The 20503-nt window shown below is 49.8% G+C and overlaps 1 protein-coding gene across 7 annotated transcripts in view; it reads right to left on the bottom strand.

Annotated features, from left to right (window-relative positions):
* Positions 1-84: 84 nt before the first annotated feature.
* The window catches only part of Itsn2 (intersectin 2), a 148195-nt gene continuing 127776 nt past the window's right edge, over positions 85-20503 (bottom strand). For 3 of the 7 annotated variants that reach the window (XM_087216602.1, XM_087216603.1, XM_013070100.3), the window contains exons 30-40: positions 15934-16055; positions 13157-13263; positions 12208-12391; positions 7922-8020; positions 6320-6487; positions 5741-5956; positions 5384-5505; positions 5044-5126; positions 2460-2543; positions 1816-1989; positions 191-965 (exon numbers count right to left, since the gene is read on the bottom strand). In XM_087216602.1, the coding sequence (XP_087072728.1) occupies positions 808-965; positions 1816-1989; positions 2460-2543; positions 5044-5126; positions 5384-5505; positions 5741-5956; positions 6320-6487; positions 7922-8020; positions 12208-12391; positions 13157-13263; positions 15934-16055 (1517 nt within the window). In that variant the 3' untranslated portion in view covers positions 191-807. Of the gene's footprint in view, positions 966-1815; positions 1990-2459; positions 2544-3817; positions 3850-5043; positions 5127-5383; positions 5506-5740; positions 5957-6319; positions 6488-7921; positions 8021-12207; positions 12392-13156; positions 13264-15933; positions 16056-20503 lie in introns of those variants that run through there. The other 4 variants (XM_013070102.3, XM_087216605.1, XM_013070103.3 and 1 more) reach the window with 4 other exon arrangements.

The following is a 20503-nucleotide window of genomic DNA, read 5'->3' as shown; positions in this document are numbered from 1 at the left end:
GGTCCTGAGTTCAATCCCCAGTACTGGAAAAAAAAACAACCAAACCTTTCACATAGAAACTAATGCTTTGAAAGAAGTTACATTCATAAATTTTTGTTTTTATTCTCTTTCTGTACATATTGGCAATGATAAAGCTTAATGATGCATGTCCTATGAAATATGCAAAACAAGGAATTTACATAAATAATTTATAGTTCAGAAAATTAAAGTTGAAAAATATTTTCCACATTATTAGAGTTCACAGTATTTAAAGTATATCAAGCTTTCCCCCTTATATTTAAAACTATATTGTCTTAGCAGAGAATCTAGTCAAGAATAAAATGATCAAGTTTCTGGTTGTTTTCAGTGCACAAGTAGACACTATTCCACCATCAGGCTGCGAGAGCACCAGGCTGCAGCATTTCATCCCAGCCCTTTGTCTCCTGAGTGCTGTGACCCGCAGAGGTCACAGTGAGGAATGGTTCCAGCGTCACCAAACCACTCCACAGTGGGCACATTTGCCAAGCGGTAAGGTCTGGTGGTCTGATGCCTCATTTCCACATAATACTTTTATAGCCCTGAAAATGGAAACCTGGCATCAGAACACAGCGGGACTGTTAACACTAGTACAAGGCACTGCACTGGGGTTTATAGGAAAGATCACGTTTGCATAGATTGCTAGCAGTTTAGTGTGCAATAAAATATAGGCCCAGCATGCGTGGCTTTGTGATGGATGAAGCCGCGTGATGCTCTCAGACCCAGGAGAGCAGTCTACTACTCTCCAGCCCCAGCCCTGGAGCAGATCCTCTGGTGCTGTCCTTGAGTCCCCTATGGGAGAGTTTTTTGTTCAAAAAGCTGCAGGTCAAATCGGACCCAGACCTCCCCGGTGGAGACCTCATGCAACAGGAGTCGGCGGGTGGTAGGGCCTTTGCTTTCTTGTTCTGTTCGAATTTTTGCCAGTGGAACTTCAGTACGACCCAGGAAATCTGGCAAATAAACATCATATGAGAGTCAAAAGTCTTTGTTCTTTATAAAGTTGTTTAAAACTACCTCAGGAAGAATGTCTCAAACAGGACTCATAAAACATCTGTTAATACTTGTGTCTAGCTGTCCCCCCAAAGCCTCATGTGGTCATAGGTGGGGCTTTTCGGAGTTGGCTGGATCTAGAGTGTGTAATGCTAGGATTAAGGGTGCCCCACCCTGCTTGTGTGAGTGCTACCCGCTCTACGGGTAGCCTGGTTAGAATATAAGGGACAGAAAGAGGGCTGTTGTTGTCGCTTGCTGCTTGCTACTGCACTGCTTGCTGCCTTCTGGCTGCCCAGCCATGGACTGTTTTTCCTCTGTCACGCCGCCCTGCATTGGAGCCAGCCAACTATAAACTGAAACTTCTACAAACTGTGAGCTGAAATGAACCTTTACTCCTTCAACTTTGGGTGTTGGGTATTTTGTCTTAGCAAGAGGAAAAGTAACTAAGAAAATGCCCAAATCCAAAGCAAATAACTTCTGGTGTACAGAAGGCTGGATTCTGAGTGGATGTGTGCATAATGGCAGCAGATTCACCTCAGAGCAGCTGCCTATGTGGACTTCAGTCTCTGTTCTGAGACCAGTGTTCTAGTCTTTCAGCACAGTGTGTCTAATGACTGGGGTCAAAGCCCTGAAATACATGTGAGGCTGTTCCCTCCCCAGGGATTGGCAGCAACCTGCTGCTGCCAAGACAGCCCCGTGTCATTTCCTGTAGGTGTCGAAGGGCACACACTGGCCAAGCACCTTGGGTCCAGACCATAGATCCTAGTCAACTGGGAACACCTTTAAGCCTCCTACCCAAGTTATACTTACCGTCTGGAGAAAACTGGTCTCTGTCAAACATAGTGAGACACAGCACATCTTGGTACAGATCCTTGACAAAGAACTGGCAGTTAAAGTTCCATTTGGGGTTTAGAGTGTCCTGGAGGGTTCTGGTAGTGTAGCTCTGGGAGCCCATGCTGACTTCACAGTATGGATTGCTCTTTCCTGAGCAGAAACAAACCACAGACGCATGGCACAGTAGGTAAAACAAATGACCAACAGGCCATGCCCGAGTGGAAGCAGGGTCCACCATGCCGCTTCACTGGGGGCCATGGCAGCAGAGCCACTGGTCGGTGGGCCACATTCGCCTGTGGCTGGGCAGTTCAGCCTCCAGGTTCCCCGTGCTTACCCTGGGGAGCAGCTGTGAGCTCAAGCTCCAGGCCTCCCCACCCCATGAGCTGGGCAAGTGCTGGTGCAGGCTTCTTAGTGCTTCGCCATGCGGCACTCGGGAAGCCAGCCACTGGTGCTCGCTTGCTGGGGAGCCAGAGCAATGACCCTGATCTAATAGAATAGCTTGCCACTCTTTGAGTGGCACAAGAAACACTGACTTTTAGGAAGCATCCCTTCGTTCAGTGTTCAGGAGGGTTAGGAGCGAAGGGTGGGGCATTAGGACATCTGCTGATGTGGGCACTTACCATTTGGTTTGCAGGCTTTTAACTCTGTCGCCTCAATGACATGCACCATCAGACGCCCAATGCCCGAAGTCTTCTGAGAGCGGGCTGCAGCACAGGAAGACAGGTTCCATTAATTCCTTCTCTGAGACGTGGGCAGCCCAGGGATGACACTGAGCTGGAGACCCTCACAGTCTCTCTTGGTACTTTTTTGTTTTTGATGCTGGGGATTGAAGCCAGGGTCTTGTTCCTGCTAAAGAACACTTTCTACCACTAAGCTACATCCCCAGCTCTGTCTTTCTCAGAAAACACAACACCCTCATCTGCCCCTGCACTGGACCTCAGTTCCCAGTACCTGGCTGCTCGGTGCCTTTTCCCAGGCTGTGCCACCTGCTAAGAAGCCCTGCTCGGCATCTCTGCCCATCAGCACCCTACTCGTACTTCAGGCTCCAGGGCAACTGCACAGCCAATGCCCAGAGCTCTCCGCTCCTGTGTCCACTACCCTTGACCCTCTAGCAGCCCACGGCCCACAGGGCCTGACATGTTCTGTAATGACTCTTTTATTCCTCAATGTATTAACCCCTCAATTGCTTAGTAAATAGTAATATTTTAAAATGATACATGATATCCGTTCAGCACTTTCTAGCAAGTAACATTTATAGGATACTTTCAATGTGCTAGGCATATGCTTTTATATAAAAAATATTTAAATTGTAGCTCCCCATTTCATAGAAGAGAAAAACTGAGGCTAGAAGGGACCATAATGTACTCAACACAGAGCTTTCTAGTGGCAGGGTCAAAATGTAAACATCAGATACTCAAGTCTAAACCATTTACCAAACTTCCAGTTACATTTAAGTAAACATTTCAATTTAGAACGCAGTTTTATTTAAGGTCTTGTTCTACTCAGAATGCTTTCAATACAGACAGATAGGAGCCAGAGGGCTCACACTAGCTTGGTGAAGGTGAAATTTAGTTAAGTAGGTTAAAGAAAGATGCTTGGTGAGCTGTGAACTTTTTGAGTTCCAAGCACATGGTCCAGGCTCATCTGTGCGCACATCTCCATTTCTAAATGAGCCCTCCGGTTCCCTCAAGGCAGGGCTGGGCCTTACTCGTCCCTACAGGCCCAATCCCTGAAGTTCTGAGCCTGGCACACAGTAAGTAGCCGATAAATGTCCACGGAACTGAACACTTGGACAAATGCAGAATGGTATGTATCGATAATGATGGTAGGCAAAACTCATGGAAAACTGATTTATACCTTTGACAAATTAAAAGATCACATATTTGTTATGAAATGATTCAATCACTGATTTTCAATAGCAGGCTTTTAAAGTATCATTGAAACAACATTCAGTTAGCAAAAGTTGATTTACACATACCTTTCAGGAATACAGAACAAAGTAAGAGAAACCTGAATAAAAAAACAAAGAGCTGCAGACACTGCAGCCAGAAGCCTAGGCAGGACTGGAGGGGTTAGGGTGGCCTCGAGGTGGGGACAGGCAGGGCAGGTGGAGGTGGCTCGGGACCCTCTGCTGTGGGGAGGCTGGGGGAAGGCCTGGGTACAGCTGAGACTGACAACAGAGGTGGAGCTTGGGGTCCAGGAGGTGAGAACGTGGGGGCTGTGGCAGTTCTAGTCACACTCCCAGGGTGGCAGGGACGCTTGACAGAGGTTAGTACTGAGCCACCCTGAACTGGCAGATCTGTTCTACAGAGACAGAGGACACGATCAACATGGAACTATGGAGCCCGCTGGGCCCAAGTCATGCCGGGCTCTGCACGGGGAGGAGTTAGCAGAAAGAGGGACTCGGGGGACTTAAACAAGCTACGGAGGACCAAGTCCGGAGTTAGATGCAGACTCAAGCCCAGCAGGGCTGCCAGGCGGAAGTCATGCTGATCAGGTGTCAGGGAAGGCAACGAGGAGGAGCCAGTGTCTGACTCAGAGGCTGTAGAATGGAAGAATTTTTGTGTGTGTGTGTGTGTGTTGGGGTGCTCTGGGATGGACGGGGAGCATGAACAAGGAAGCTTATCAGGGTGCCTACCATGTGGGCAATGGGCCGAGTAACAGTAAGGCTGGGATTACTTTGGGAGAGAACCCTGTCCTTAAGCAAGGAGAGGTGTCCTAAGAGAGCAGCAGCTCTATGAAGAGCACGCCCAGAAGCGGAGGGGACGGACTGCTCTCCCACTGGAGAGGAAAGGCCCGGCAGAAGCCGAGAGGAGGGCAGAGGGCAGGCTGACTGCTGGGAGGAGGCTGGGGCAGGGCAGCAGCGGGCAGGGCGTCAGGAGGCACTGGGACCAGGACACTGGGAGGAGGGCCGAATCCCCAGACAGGGTAAGAGCTGGGGAGGGAGATGAAGCCAGCAGGTCGGGGAGGCGGTTAGGAGGACCCTCAGGGTGAGATCGGGTCCAGAAGCAGGCGAGGACCTGCAGGCGGTGGAGGCTGGGGAGGCCCCGACGGCCGGGGTGGAGGCAGCGCTGGGGAGAGGGGCAGTGTTTCCAGCCCAGGAAGTGGAGCTGAGGGGCACGGGCAGCGAGGGGATCCCGGAGTGGCGCCCAGGCCCGGGGCCACCGCCTAGCCTCACCGCCGACCCTCCCCTTCGGCCCGCACCTTGGTAGGCCTTCTCGCGTTTCCTCTTCTCCGTGTCGATGTACTGCTCCGAGGCCGCCTTGATCTTCTGGACCCAGGCCGTCCTGGGGGAAGCAGAGCGCGGCCATGGGCGCTCCACGCGGCCCCACGGCCCCGCACACCCCTCTTTTGCGAACCTCAGCTTCAGCAAGCTTCCGGTCAGACCCGGAACCGAGGATGAGCTGAGCACTTCTAAAGCCAGCTCCTGACCATTTAGGGCGCCAGGGTGCGGGGTGCGGAGTGCGGACTGGGCAGGGCCCGCCGGGCAGCGGGGGCTCGCGGATCCCCTGGCCGGGGCGGGCGGCCGCCCGGCAGCACTGACCTCTCGTTTATGTTGTCCGTCCGCAGGGTGTAGACCCGGTCGATGTGGGAAATGTGGAAGACGGGCTCGTCGCTGGAAGGGTCTGTGGGCAGCTTCACCAGGACCTCGTTCAGGAAGATGGGCTGAAAGAATCCGGGCCAAACAGGCTGTGAGATGCCGGCGGGCGGAGCAGCCGGGCGGGCTGGGCCTGCGGTCTCCTCGGGCAGAGGTGAGCACGGGGCAGGTGTTCCTGAGCGGGGCCAAAGCCGCCCTCCCTGGGGAGGTGGCACGGGCAGCAGGAGCCACCGGGGCCAGGTGCAGAGTCCGGGAGCACAGACAGGCGCGGGGGAGGTCCCCGGCTGGACCCGCAGTGCTCACCGTTTTATACATTTTGAACTGAGCGTTGGACTTGGAGCTGAAAAGTTTCTCCGAGCCAGAGGAAACAGCAAACTGCTTAACCATGTAGGTGAGAAGCAGGAAGTCATTGAAGAGAAATCCGTGCAGCTCCTTGTTGCTCTTGGTCTTGTACAATTTCCCGCTGTGCAGAAGCTTTCGGGGCCCCAGGCAGTTGGTGAGGGAGTTGAAAATAAGCTGCTGGACGAGAAAGAAAATGTCCCTTTGTAAGTCCCAGCGGCAACCACTCCAGCATCCCGGGCAGGCCTGACGGTTCCCCGGCAGAATCTCGGAGGTGGGAAGGCGGCGGGAATCCAGTCACCTAGCTCTGGGTGGCCCGGTGGAAATCGGTACTTCCATCCACAGAACACCGACTACCAGTCAAATTCAAAGCATTCAAAACAAAACCCCAGCTGTCTCTTTACCAGCAGGAAGATGACAACCCAATGGTGTCTGTGTAGGGCAGGCCCGGGAGCAAACACAGGGTGAGCCAGGTGTGGACCATGCACACGGGTGTGTGTGTGTGTGTGAAGCTGGGGCCCGCCCGGGTCAGCACAGCCTCACCTCTGCGAGGCCCTCACACTGCACGTGTGCCTGCATCCACTCCAGTCGGTCTGAATTCTCCTTCTCCCGAACTCCTTCGTTCACTTGAGAGCAAAGCTCCTCTGCCCGCTCAAGGGCCAGCTTCAGGGAGGAATGGTCCACGTGACTCTCCAGGGTGTTCTCCAGAATCTGGGGGACAGCACAGGCATCAAGGGAGCGCCTGGCCTTTCAACCCACCTGACCACCCATGCTTACTGACCCCTCACAGCTGTGGGGCCCGGCAGGTACGGATCCGCTGCTGTCTCCCTGGGCCCTGGTAATCAGCCCTACAGCACAGGGTGCCTGTCTATCCCCCAGCAACTGAACTCAATGGGCCTTCAGTACAGATGGGCTTCCGATGTGACAAGTATGTTACCTTGCTGACTAGCAACGGGGTGTCCCCACCCTTGTGAACAATCTGATGAAAGCACTGAGTCCTCTGCCACAGAAGACATACAATAAAGTCACATCGTTGGCATGCAGGAAACATGCACTGAGTTCATTCTGAAGCGATTGCAAAGTACTAACGCTACAGGTAAACAGAGGCCAGAATACAGCCCTGTGCTGTCCCTGTCTGGGCTAGTGTGCTGTAGCCAGACTGCTCCACAGCCCTTTGTTTACAATGCAAAAAAGCCCGAAGGCCTCAAGTGTTTATGTGTTACTCATTTGGTGGCAAACCTGACCTGAACAGTATTTGTTTTACTTTCAGTGATTATTCATGTCACTGCAGGGATGTTAGTATTTGGTTACTATTTTGTTAAAAGTGCTGCCCCAGGTTTTGCTTGGGTGTCATAAGTTACAGTCTAAATTCTGAAACATGTCTGCCCCACCTTTCAGTGAAGGGCCCGCGATTGATGTGTACGAGCGGCCAGTTTGCACAGGCAGCTGTAACATGGTGTCTACGCTGAGTTCACAAAGCTAACAAACCAAAAGTCAAGAAATAATCAATAATCTTCCGTTATTCCTGCTGTTTTTCCTGTAAATTTTATCATTAATTTGTGGGATAATTATCCACAATATAATTATGCCTCGAGATGCCCACAGGGCTTGTGTGGGAAGACAGAGGGACTCAGGTGGAGGGTCAGCTGCGAGCTGCAGAGCAATGTCAAGGAGCCCTGAGGTGGTGACCCTTGGGACACCTGGCTAAAGGCGCTCAGGTGCCACATGAATTCGGATCTCAGCAGACAGACAGGAGCCCAGGCTATGCTAGCGGGGCACTCCACTACCTCTGGGGTTCAGACAGCTTCCGCAGCTACACACATGCAGGGGCTGAGACTGTGTACAAACAAGTGCACTGTGACAGTGGATGCTGGGTAGTTTGTGGGAAGGAGTGTAGCAGGTTACCCAAGTGACATCAGATGCCGCCTCTATTTTCCACTTGAAGGCTTCTACCCTGCAGATTGTACACGTGTGCTCCTTTGCATGCACACAAACACGCACGTGCGCACACACAGGGGAGCCTGGTCTGTGGGCACTGGGGTGCAAGGCTGGGCGGGCACCCTGGGAGCTCGCTCAGCTCTTGGCCTCCGTGCAGCTCAGGGGCCCTGGTCCTAGTCGGGGGGCACCGCCGGCCGGAGCACTCACACTTCTGATGAGCAGGGGGTAGCGGGTGATCCTCTGCATGGGCTTCAGCAGGAAGCTAGAGAGGGGCATCCCTTTACATCGAGGGTCCGACGCCAGCTTCTGCAGCACAATGGAGAGGCCCGTGAGAAAATCCTGGCCCTCATTAAGTCACTGGAAACACTGGCCATACTCCTGCCTTTGAACACTTTTTAGATTTCAAATTTCTTTTATTGACTCAAGATCCAGAACAACACACTGTCAGGTTAACAGCAGGAGCCTCTCAGCTCATGTGCCAAGTCCAGCGGCTGCTTCTCGGCCATTCTCATGCACTGCTGGCGGCATGTGTGGCTGTCCTTCCTAGCTCTCTCCTGGCTGCCTCCCCATCTCATGGGCTTTCTCTGTCACCTCCACCCACTCTAACGCAGCTGCTGCTCAGATGCCCTCAGCCCACACCCAGATGTTCTCCGGAGCTCCACCCTGGCCATGTCTCGCACCTCCTTACCTGATGTCCCAAAGCTGTCTCCATGTCAGTAACACCCACTGGGGATGCTACTGTCCTTACTGCATTAGAAACAATCGCTGCCATTTACAGAGCGGCTGTGTGCACCAGGTAATGAACATGCCTTTGCTGTGCTGTCCCTGTGGCCCTTTCTTCATGTGGTCCATTGACGCTCATCTCCTAGGTTCAGCTCATGCTCCCCTCCTTGGTCAGGCTCCGGCCTTGGACAGGCTCCGGCCTTGGACACCTTCCCTCCCCTGCTTGACCTTCTCTGGCTGCTGTTAGCACGCACCACACCAGCCCCGAATAATTCAGGCAGAAGCACCGTGTGTTAGGTGTCTCCATTCCCATCAGACTGCGAATGCTAGGAGGTCAATGACCTCATCTCATTTGCTTCTACTCCCAGTACTAGCAGCACCTCAAGAGAGGAGCTAGTACTCCAGGATGACGACATTTAATTGCTTAAAATGCATGTGCTAAGATAAACTAGAGACATTTATAGCTAAATGGATGCACCTTGAGGCCATCCTCTTAAGTGAAATAAACAGGACGGACATGTGTAAATACTGAATTGTTTCTCTGGTGTGAGAAATGGAGAGTGTAAATAAGGATCAAGATGTATAATAGATACTGTGAAATAGGAAGAAAATGGTCAAAGGGGACGGGGAGCTGGGGGGGGCGGTGGAGCAGGGGAAAGGAAAGAAGGGAAAGAAAAATTAAAAAAAAGAAGGGGCCAGGGATTTAGTTCAGTGGTTTCACCACCTGCTGTGCAAGCGCAAGGACCAGAGTTCGATCTCTGGTACCAAAATAAAATAGGGAGGGGTGAAGAGGTTGAAGGGAGGGAAGGGGAAAGGGAAAAAATAAGAACCTAGATATATCATGTACAGGTACAAATTCCCAATGATGAATGTGATCATGAGGTATACCTAAAATGTACCAATAAACTTAATAAAAAATGCATGTACTATAGTCATTTCTCCACTTTGGACAGTAAAACTGCCCTTTCTGTGTACATCTGTAACTATATTGATCTCTATGCTGCTATAATAAGCATCTTCATGCTTTCACTTCTATACTTCGTGAAGTTTTAAAAGTATCTTTTTGGGATACTGGTTATTGCTAGATTTTGCTCCTCCCACCTCCTTTTTTTTCTTGTGGTGCTGGGGACTGAACCCAGGGCCTTATGCATGCTAAGCAAGTGCTCTAGTATTGAACTTTATTCCCTGGATTTTGCCTTTTGATGTAATCAACACCTTGCTTTTCGTTATGAGACTGTAAACATTATTTTTTTTTGGTACTGGGGATCGAACTTGGGACCTTGTGCTTGTGTAAACATTTTTATTATTGCTGTAATTATAATGTTGTTGACATCCTATTTACATTATCACTTGGAAAATTAAAAAATGTCTTATATGACAAATTACTTATCTTATTTTAAATTCTGTTAGCAATTATTTTAAAACACAGATGCTAGTAATCCTGCATTCACCTAAATATTTGGATTAAGTTTTATTTCTACGATTGTGGTTTCTAGGTTTCTTCTAGTTTCTTTCTAGGCTACTTCGCCTCCCACACTTCTCACCCCTGAAGGTCATGTCCTCCATGACTCATCCTGGACCCATTTGCATCCAAGATCCTCACAAGGAAAAGCACAGTGACTGTGTCCTGAAGGCCATGATGTGCTGCTCTCTGGAGTCCTTAAAAAGCTCTGTCTGATTATTTTTTTGCTTACAATGTGTGGGTAACTTCCCGGTCACACAGCCCCTGGAGCCGGGAGGGAGTTCGGCAGCTGACTTGTTGTTTTTGTTTTGGTTTTTTCGGTACTGGGGATCGAACTCGGGACCTTGCACTTTTGAGGTAGGCGCCGGAACCACTGAGCTAAATCCCTGGCAGCTGCCTTATTGTAGGCATGAATCATCTCCCAGTAGGTGGTGATGGACTCCTCAGATAATGCTTAATTATGCGAACTGTTACTTTAATTGAGTAAAAACTTTATATTTAACTGAAAAACTTTTTATAGTTAAATACAAATTCAGAAACAGGCGTTAGGGCCAGGGCTGTTGTTGCCTGGTAGAATGAATTAGTGGTTGTTGTATTTTTTTCTATGATTTGTAACAGTTTATATAATTTGGAACAATCTATTCCTTTATAGTTGAAATAATTCACCATTACATCCATCAGATGAACATGGCTCCTCTGTGAGATAATTTTTTCAACCTCCTCGGTTAACAGTATCTTCAGATTTTTTACTCTTTTTTTTTTCTGGTACCGGGGATCAAACTTGGGACCTTATGCTTGCGAGGCAGCAAGCTGAGCAACCACTGAGCTAAATCCCCGGCCCCAGATTTTGTATTCTTATGAAACCAGTTTTCAGGAATCAGGAACCAGCTTTCAATTTTTGGTAGAAAATTATAATTTTTGTTAATGCTTTTATGTTTATTAGTGTGTAGTTTTTAATTATATAACCTGTAAGAGAGATCTATATATTCATTCTTATCATTACTTGTTTGTGTTTTTTTCTATTTGTTTTACCCAAGTTATATTTTATTAATCTAGTTCTTGGATATATTGATATAATTTGTGCTTTTAACTTTATTGTCTTCTCTATTTTCCTTTTGGAATTTTTATTCTCTGTCTGAACATCTTATATTTTATGCTGAATTATTTTACTAATATTTGGTAATGACAATATTAAATTATGCATTGCCCCTTAAGAGACTGATGTCACTGTGTAATAACAGGTCACAATATTTCATGAACAAAAAGAAGCATAAGGAAATGTTAAAAAACCCAAGAAAGCGGATTTAATTTTCACTTCCCTTGCCCTTTTAACATGTGTACAACAGTCTGTATTACTGAACATTAGTGAAAATGACTTCTCCCAACGTGGCCCTCTAGTCCAATAACAAGCTGTGTGAAGCTCGTTGCTGTGATGTAAGGAAGTCAGCAATTCATTACATACTCGTCTACACAGTGTTCTCTTTCTGAATACAGTTCTAGCTTTATTTCTCTCGTTTAATTTGTGACTAATGCTTTATGGAATGGACCCTTCTTTTTTGTTTTGGGTTTTGGGAGCCTCAATGACACCTGTGCGCATTTCTGGTGTATGTGTAGGATCACATATAGGTTAGGAATTATCCTACCCTGTTACATTTTATCCATTTAAGTAAGCTGTCTTCTTTCTGGACTAAGAAGGTTATTAAATAAATATAATTTACAAAATGAAGAAAGTGACATTCTAAATATTTCTTTGAGAAAATAAAGTAGCAGGTAAGTCTGCTTAAAAAACAAAAAAACAGGACAGGCATGGTGGTGCACGCCTGTAATCCTAGCCCTCAGGAGGGTGAGGCCAGAGGATTGCCCTAAGTCTGAGGTCAGCCTGGACTACATAGTGAGTTCTTAACTGTTTTTTTTTCTTTTTTGGTACCAGGGATCAAACTTGGGTCTTTGCGCTTGCACAGCAGGCGGCGAAACCACTGAGCTAAATCCCCAGCCCACTACATAGTGAGTTCAAGGCCAGCCTGAACTGTATAGTGAGACCCTGTCTCAAAAACTTAGCCAACCAAACACACACCCACCAATTCTATTTGATAGGAGAAATCACTGTCCTAGTGCCGTGAACAGTCAGGTCAGGAGGCAGCACCATGCTACCAAGTCCCTCTGCCGAATTTGTGTTTTCTCTGGACACTGCCAGGAGCAGCTGCCTCTGCTGCTGAGACTGCCTCACAGGCCAGGACACTGCTGCCCCAGGCCCAGCTGGCCTACCTGCTCCTCCTGCAGACACCTGTGAGGCCCAGGGTAGAGTTACCTTTAAAAAGTCTTTGAATTCTCCGTCTTCATCTGTCTTCTGCTGTAACAGAGCTGCTCCGTTCAGCTGACAGCTGCAGAACCTGATGTAAGCCTGCATGTGGAACAGCTCGGCTGCAAGGATGTCCCCGATCATCTGCACGGGCATCTTCTCACCCCCGGTCTTCTTCCGGACCCGCAAGGCCCTGCGGATGACACATTCTCACCTGTTTCTCAGCAAATGTTCTCGGCAAGTAAAAGATGAGTGCCAGGGTGACCCATGGTAGTGACACCACCCTGGGAGGGGAAGGCCAGGAGGAAAAGGAAACAGCGGAGCCAAAGCTGTGCTGGCCAAGCCAAGCCAAGGAGAATGCTGGCCAAGGAGAAAAAGAAAATGAAGCCTACGCACACGACTGTCACTGGCCTTTAGAACTGCTTTGGTATCATTTTAACCCCGGAAAGCAGTTTCTTCTGAAAAATTATAACCAATTTAACTGAGCCAAGAAGAAGGAAATTCCCAGTGTGTGAGGGAAGAAAAGGGCACGGGAGCCAAAGAGGCCTGGGCAGAGGTAGAGGGCACTGTCGGCCGGGACTCCCCATCTGGGCCTGGGCCTCTGTCCTCGCAGGAAGAGGGACAGAAAGCGACTCAAGTGTGGGACTTCATGCGGGGTTAGCGGCTGCCAGACTGGATGGTGGCGTCTGGCCCTGAGCTGCAGCTCCTCTTTTTGTTGCTCTTTCGCCTCCTGCCAGAGCCACATCTTAGAATCACAGGTCTTAGCACCATACATTAGTATACTGCTTGTTTGATGATTTAATTTTGTCTTGGTGTAAAGTATTTTCTTTGTTCTGTTTCTTTATTTTGCTCAATAATGATGTATTGTGGTTATGGAGCATTTCACAAAATGAGAATAGAATGCAAAGCCTGAGGGGATAAAAAACAGCTGTGACGACCAGGGACGCTCATGACTCACTTCAGCAGCTTTGTGTTGGACATGATGAGCTCTTTCCAGTTAACAAAGATCAAGGCCATTTCTCCTTCTGTGAGAAAGCCTGACTCCGCCATCCGCTTCTGAAAAACCTAGGTTCAAAACAGAGGAGAAACAAATTAGCTGCGGCGTGGACATACACCCTAGGCATGGTCTAAATCTATGTGTTCATACATTCAAACTTTGGAGGTCTGGGTACTTCTAAAAAAGCATAATGAGGACTGTACATTTTAGACTGCACAATTTCCCTACTGTTCCGCTCTCTGAGCTCTGATCAAAACTGATTCTTTCTCCTCCTGCAGAGGGGCTTCTCTGCCCTGTCCCAGAGGGACACCAAGAAGGCTGAACAGCCCCGCCACAAAGCATCTGAGTGCTGTAAGACCTCGCAGAAATGTGGGGGCTGGACTCCAGCCAGGCTGAGCACGTGGAGTTTTCGGACAGCCTGAGAAGTCCAGTGGCGACTGACGCTGCCCAGGGTCGACCTCGAGCAGAGGTGGAGTGAGGGGCTGGCTGCCGGAGGGGAAATCACGCTGCTCTCGGTCCGTACCGCTGCACACGCAAACAGCACACGCATCCTCACTCAGCTTCACAGGTGATGGGGGTGAGCTCAATGGTGCCGAAGAGTAAAGGCGACAGAGCCTACAGAGTCACAAAGCTGGAGCACTGGGGAGCCAGAACCAAAACACCACTCCCTCTGATTCTAAGTCCAAGTCCCCACTAAACAACACGACCCCAGGGAGTGGCTTTAAAAGCCTTGAGGAAATACTGTTCTCTGCAACAGCTCTTCTCATAGTGATCTTTCCAAAATAACCACCACGGACACACTGCCTCCTGTTGAGACTGCTCAAGGGCTCCCCACTGGCAGCAGGAGATGTGAGCTCCCTGAGGTCCACACCTGTGAGACGACCCCCGCTGAGCTCAGGAACCCGGCTTGCCAGCCACACCGGACAACTCGAAGGTCCCTTGGCCCTCTGTACCCGGCTCCGCCCCTCTGCTTCCCGAACCTGGCTGGCACATCTTCAGCAAGACGCGGGCCTCCAGGGCCCAGCCCTCGCTGCACCCCACTCTGCCTGTCTCCAGCAGGCCTGTGAACCCCTGGGGCACAGGCGCTTTCTCTTTCATCTCTAGTCTCTGCCACACTGCTTCTCACGCGGTGATGTGAGCGAGCTGAGCTGCAGGGGGAGTCTTGGACTCTAGACGTGGACACTCCCGCCAAGGGAGCACTGTGGCTCCAAATGAGACCCAGATGCCCGAGGCTCGTATATCCAGAGCAGCCCCAGAACCCCATTTGCTGGAGGCTGCCGCTGAAGGCGGGTATGCGGCTGGTTGTCCAGTTCCTCCTTATTCACCGCTCTATGCCACTTTTCTTTCTTCCCGCAGCATCTGTGCTGGGTCAGTGAGGGAAGTGAAGGGAATGGAAGGGTGGGCCCTCCGGGAACGCAGCTTCTCACCCCTACCACATTCCACAAGGGACGCAGAGTGGGAAGAACCAAGGCCCTTGCGGTGAGGCGGGGGCCTGGGGTGGGCATGCAATTGTCTGCGCACCTTCTGACCTCGAGCCAGAGACTTCCACGGCCACTCTTACCCCACAGGCTGACACTCACAGGGAAATGATGACGACATGGGCTCTCGGCCAGTGGTCCTGCCAGAGACGTGCAGACCCAAACATCTAATCCACTCAGGACCACAGAGGGCCAGGCTGTCTCGGGACCCGGGTGAAGGGCAGACGGTCCCTGCTGTCACGGAGCTCTCAGGCTGGGGGGAAGATGGGGGTCCCTAGCCGGGAGGCACAGGGCAGGGTGTGGTGGAGCAGGCGCGCTGTGCACACCCCAGGACCCAGGCTGCCTTTAGGGCAGAGAGCGACCAGGCCAGGCCTCTGCTCAGCTCCACCAGTAAGGGCACGGCCAGGTGTACACCGCAGCTGCTGGGCCTGTAGAGACCCTCACCCTCCTCAGGAGCTTTCTTATATAACTGTTCTCCTCACCTGAGGGCCTCGGCACAGTTACTGGGAACCCAGAGCCATGGAAACCAAAGTATGGTAACTATAAAGTCTGCCTTTGTTCACTCAAACAGAATCCACTGTAAGAAGCTACTCTCAGACGGCTGCAACCACCGTAGAGGTCACTGGTCACAGCAGGCGCAAACAAACAGTAAATATGAAGCATCTGGGAAATAGTTTACAATTCACTCCTTGTAGGTTTTCTCAAGTGACACAAACATCAGTGAGCACTTCCACTGCTTTACCGTTAATTCCTCTGGAAATGACAGAGTGGAAAATTCCAGCCAGGTGCCAAAGCAGCGGAGGAAATACAGAGAGGCAGAAGTGTGAGGTCGAGTCCGGCTGGGGCCTTTACACATACTCTGTTCCCGTCCCTCTTTGATGGGCTCCCCACAAACAACTTGGGCATTTCCATGTCCGCTGGTTCTCTGCTCTCGAGCGAGCCGAGCTGGGGGACAGAGACGACGCCCTCACCAGCTCCTCGCTCCTCCAGCACCACCGCGACCCACTCGCTGCCGACAGCATGGTGAAGCCGTGAGGGCCGCTGGGATCCGCACGCTGTGAGCGCGCCTACCTGGAGGTGAAGCTTGGGAGCCTGGGCCTAGCGTGTGTGAGCTCCTGGCTTCGACTCCCAGCACCGCGAGAGGAGACAGGAAGAAGCGAGGCCTCGCTTCCGCTCCCGGAGTGAGAGCCAGGAGGCTGGCGCCTGGCGTCCGCCGTGGGACAGCAGGCGCTCCCGCGCCGGTCGGCGACAGCTGCTCACCTCGATGACCAGCTGCAGGTCGTCCATGTACCGCTCTTCCGTCTGAATCAGCTCATGGATGTAGCCCTGTCTCTTCCTCTCAGCCGGCTGCATTGTGTCCAGGGCTTGGAGATCGGCGCACCCTGCAGAAAGACGGGGCAGAACTTAAGATATTATTGTTGCTGTTTCTGTAGAAAAGAGACATCTCTCAGCAGAGGCGCTGGGCTGACAAATGCTGCTTCGAGAGCACAGCGCTTCAGGAGACGACCGGCTGGCTCTCCAGGGCGCAGGCCTGGGCCGAGGTGCGTCAGCGAGCTGCTTGGCTCTTCGGAGCAGCGACGTCAGCATGGAGGACTCTGGAAACGGCTGCCAAGCTCGCAGACTCACCGCCTCAAGGCATTTTTGAAATTACAGAAATAAGTAAATGAATCAAACACCTGAGACCAGTGTTTTCTAAACCACAGATCTTGAGCCATCAGTGGGGTCACTATCAATTTAGTTTTTTTTTTTTTTGGTACCGGGGATAGAACTCAGGTCCTTGCGCTTGCGCAGCAGGCAGCAGCACCACTGAGCTAAATCCCCGGCCCTCAGTTTTTTAAAATGCTGGTCAAGCTCAGCATTAAAAAAATAGTGTGTCATTAGCACTGCTTTGGTAGGTACTGTGAAAGTTTTCAGTTTTACACACACACACACACACACACACACACACACAGTAATGCCTTGGTTCATGAACACTTCTGTTTGGAAAGAATTTGTTCTCAAACAAAAGCATTCAACAAAATTTTGCTTCTGTTCACAAACTCCACATCAGGTGACGACCACAGCCATCTTCCCCCCACAAACACAAGTGTGGCCATATTCCCCCAAACCGTAAAACAAATTAAGTTTGTAAACCGAGGTACCATTGTGTGTGTGTGTGTGTGTGTGTGTGTCTGTGTGTGTATTTGGGGATCAAAATGTATTTCTTACTTTGAGCTATTATTATTTAAAAAACGTTTAAGACACATGTCTCTAGATTTCTCAAGGGAAGATTTTGAGGTTAGAGAACCTAAAATTCCCGGGGTCCAGCAATTCACAAGACCGCTGCTTTAACACAGTGGACGAGGAGCTCCTGGTTCTGGGTACAGTGCAGGCACCCCGTCACAAGAGGTTTGGAGGAGTCACAGCAGCTGGTGTCAGGGTGAGGGCAGTGGGCTCCCTCTGGCTCTCCTTCCTCACACAGCTCATCAGAGCTGAGCCAGAGGTCACACTGTGAAGTGACACATTCCAGAGTCACTCAGGAGGCAAGGGCCTCCTGACGCACAGGGCACAGCGAGGCGGGGATGCCTCAGGAACTCCTCAGGAAACGCAAAAACAGGCAGGTGTGTGAAAGAAAATTTGTGGGAAGCCATGGGTTTGGACAGACAAACCAATATAGAATTTAATCACCGACTGAGTTTTGGTTGGTTGCAGAAGGCCCTGTAGTCAATTAACCAACTAAGCTATAACCGATTAACTAGTCAACTGTACCCAAACGATCACTTGGGTGACTAAGTTGTAGTCGATTAAATTGTTTTCTATGCCTCACTTTTGTGTTTTCTATAGATGCTATCAGATCACGATGTTGGGAGTTCTCAGAATCTTCTAGTAGCTACCCAATTTGTTAGTTGTTTTTGATTTATGTTGTTTTGCTCAAGTAAACTTTTCTAAAATGTAACAGCACTTTTCAACAGCACCTGGGAAGCTGTAACACCAGGTCTTAAAGGGGATCTTTTTCTGATTTCCTTTGTATCTTTATTAATATTTTGTTCAGACTTTGGATTACAGATCATCTCACTTTTCATTTTCATTTTCCACAGATGTGGACCACAGCTTTAAAAAATGACTGTCACAGGGGAGAGAACTGAGCGTGGACGATTACTTTGAGCTTCATGGAGTCTGCACTGTACTCCGCTCTGGGTGGCGAATCAGAAAGGTTCACAGGGAAGGCAGTTTGGGCCACTGTGCAGCGACCACAGCAAAGCGTGGACACCTGGCGGAACGGTGCTGCAGATGATGCTGGTGCTGTCATGGCCAGGTGGCGGACGGACCCAACCAGGACGCTTTCTAAGGCTAGCCCACCTCTTAGCACTCCACAAACTCCACTCATTCATGTTCTGTGTCCAAGATTTTTTTTGTGTGTGTGTGTCCAAGATTTTTGACAGTTCCACCTCTACTATCATTTAATTAGTATTTTCTCTAACTTTATTCATGTTTGAAGTTAAATGTGGCTGTTATTGTTTCTTCTAAAAGTCTTCTAAAAGAGATGTAAATAAATATAATCAATAAAATAAAATGCACTGGCCTGGGGACCATCTTGTGCACCATGCCCTGTGTAGCCTGGGGTGCTTGTCTCACATTTTGGGCGACAGTGATTTACATTAAAACTTGCAAACCCTGGCCTGTGTGGATTAATGGCTTGGGACAACAGGGAAAGCCTCAGGTTCTCTGCCATTTCTAAAGCTCGGACTCAGGTGACGCATGCTTTACCGAGATGGGTGGGGACAGCCCCCGTGTGCCGTGCCCAGCTGACACTCGGCAATTCATTACCACGGCTCTGAACTTCTGCCCTCCGCCCTCACTCCGGATGTCCTTCAGCTCTCTGCTCACTTGTTCCTATACTTATTTCCTGGCCTTCTAAAGCCACCATCCTTAACTGGCCTGCTCCTCCATGGCCTTTCTCTTTCCTTCCTGCTGCTATCTTCAGTTTTCACTGCTTCCTGCTCAGTCCAGCATGGGTTAAATGTTCTTCCCATCCTCTTATTTAAAATAAACACACAAACACCCTTGCTTCAACCCAGCTCCCTCCTTGACACCCCCTCTCTTTTGCCACACTGCCAAACTCACAAGAGGGGTCCATCCTCCCAGCTAACTCCCTCCACCTCTCCTCATCATGTCTCGAAGTCTGGAGACTCTTATGACTTCTGTCCCACCGCTCGGCTGACCCAGCGCTCAGGATGGTGACAGGCACCTCAGTGTTGTCAAATGCAAGGAGCTCACCTGCCCCTCAGCCCCTCCACTGCCCGTATTGCTGCTCCTGGGCTAAGCCCCTGCTGTGGAGGCCTGGGACTCCTCCCTCAGCCTTGGACTCCTCCTGAATGTCCCCTCTATGCGGCACCCAGTTCTCTGCTCCCTGCAAATCAGCCAGTACCAAAGTGGGCTATGATGTTCTTGTCCTGTAAGGAAAACCTTGACCATGCAGACTGTGAATTGCCCTCGTCGGCCTACGACACCCACTGGCCTACTAGGTTCTGAAATCCCCTGCTCTCAAGAAATATTGTTTGATAAACCCAGAGTTGCTAACGTTTACTTGCCACAGACCCTCTCTTTTGAGGGAAGGGACAGTAAAATGTTTTGGTGGAGAATTAGGGTTTAGGGATAGAACAAACCTGTACTGTCCAACAGAGCAGCACTGGCAACAGGTGACTACTGAACACTAGAAATGCGGCCCAAATACAGATGCACTTCATTACTTAAACACAGTGTGCACTACGATGGAACTGAGATCTGTACTTCTTTTTTTGGTACCAGGGATCAAACTCGGGACCTTGCACTTGCGAGGCAGGCGCCGGAACCACTGAGCTAAATCCCTGGCTCCGAGATCTGTACTTTAACATGTCAATAATGTGACTCCTACTGTCCTTAATCCATATAGTTGGCACACCTACTTCTTCCGCTAGTGCTCAGGGGCTGTGTCTAACAGTTGGTCATAGCAGGCTGGGCACCGTGCTCCGACTATACTGTTAAGTGCTGACTACTGTGTTCATCCTGGGCCTCCCTGTCCACAGATCCATGGCCTACCTTTCTCCTTTCTGTGCTGCAAGGGGATTGAGCCTGCAGGCTGATTTCGCTAAGCTCCCATTCTAGTTGGCTTCTGCCTGGGTTTGACCAATGATAGGAGGTTCTAGCAGGAGACTGAAGATGATGGGGTGGACGAAAAAAAAATCCTCCCACCCCAACAGTGAGATGATAAGAAAGCTTTTGTCTCTGCTGGGAGAAGCCTGGAAATGCTGGGCTTGCATAGCACACACACGTGGTGTCCAACAGTTCCTGAACCACATCCACACAGGAACTGGCCCCACTGGTGACATCCCAGGATGGCTGGCCAAAGAAAATGCACGGCTGGTCTGGAGGGTCACTCTCACCGTCTCAGTTCCACAGGATTTCCATAGAAAACCAGGTCTCAGTAAAGATGATCTCAGAGTAAAAAGGTTATAAAAATATGGAGCAGATCTACCACAAATTAAAAAATGAGCACTGAGAACCCCAAGAACATAAGATAATAGAACAAAACCCAAATGGAGATGTAAAATATATATGTTTGTATAGCTCACGACATATATGAAGGGATTTAAGACATAAGTAAAGCCTATAAAAATAGGTAAATTTGAAAAAGAATAAAAATGGCAAATATTGTCATGGAAATTATTAATAGCAGATTAAACACATCTGAGAAAAGAATTAGTAAATCTGAAAAACAGATCTAAAGAAATTACTTAGAATGCAGCCTGGAAAGAGACAGAAAATACAAAATGGAGGTTATGGGACACAGAAGGGTGTACCCCAACATACG

This window comes from Heterocephalus glaber, unplaced genomic scaffold (assembly GCF_053883595.1).
Source record: "Heterocephalus glaber isolate CG9 unplaced genomic scaffold, H.glaber_assembly_v1.0 deba00001457, whole genome shotgun sequence".
Taxonomy (NCBI): domain Eukaryota; kingdom Metazoa; phylum Chordata; class Mammalia; order Rodentia; family Bathyergidae; genus Heterocephalus; species Heterocephalus glaber.
Note: the sequence above shows the minus strand (reverse complement) of the source record. Positions and strands in the feature narration are given on the sequence as shown.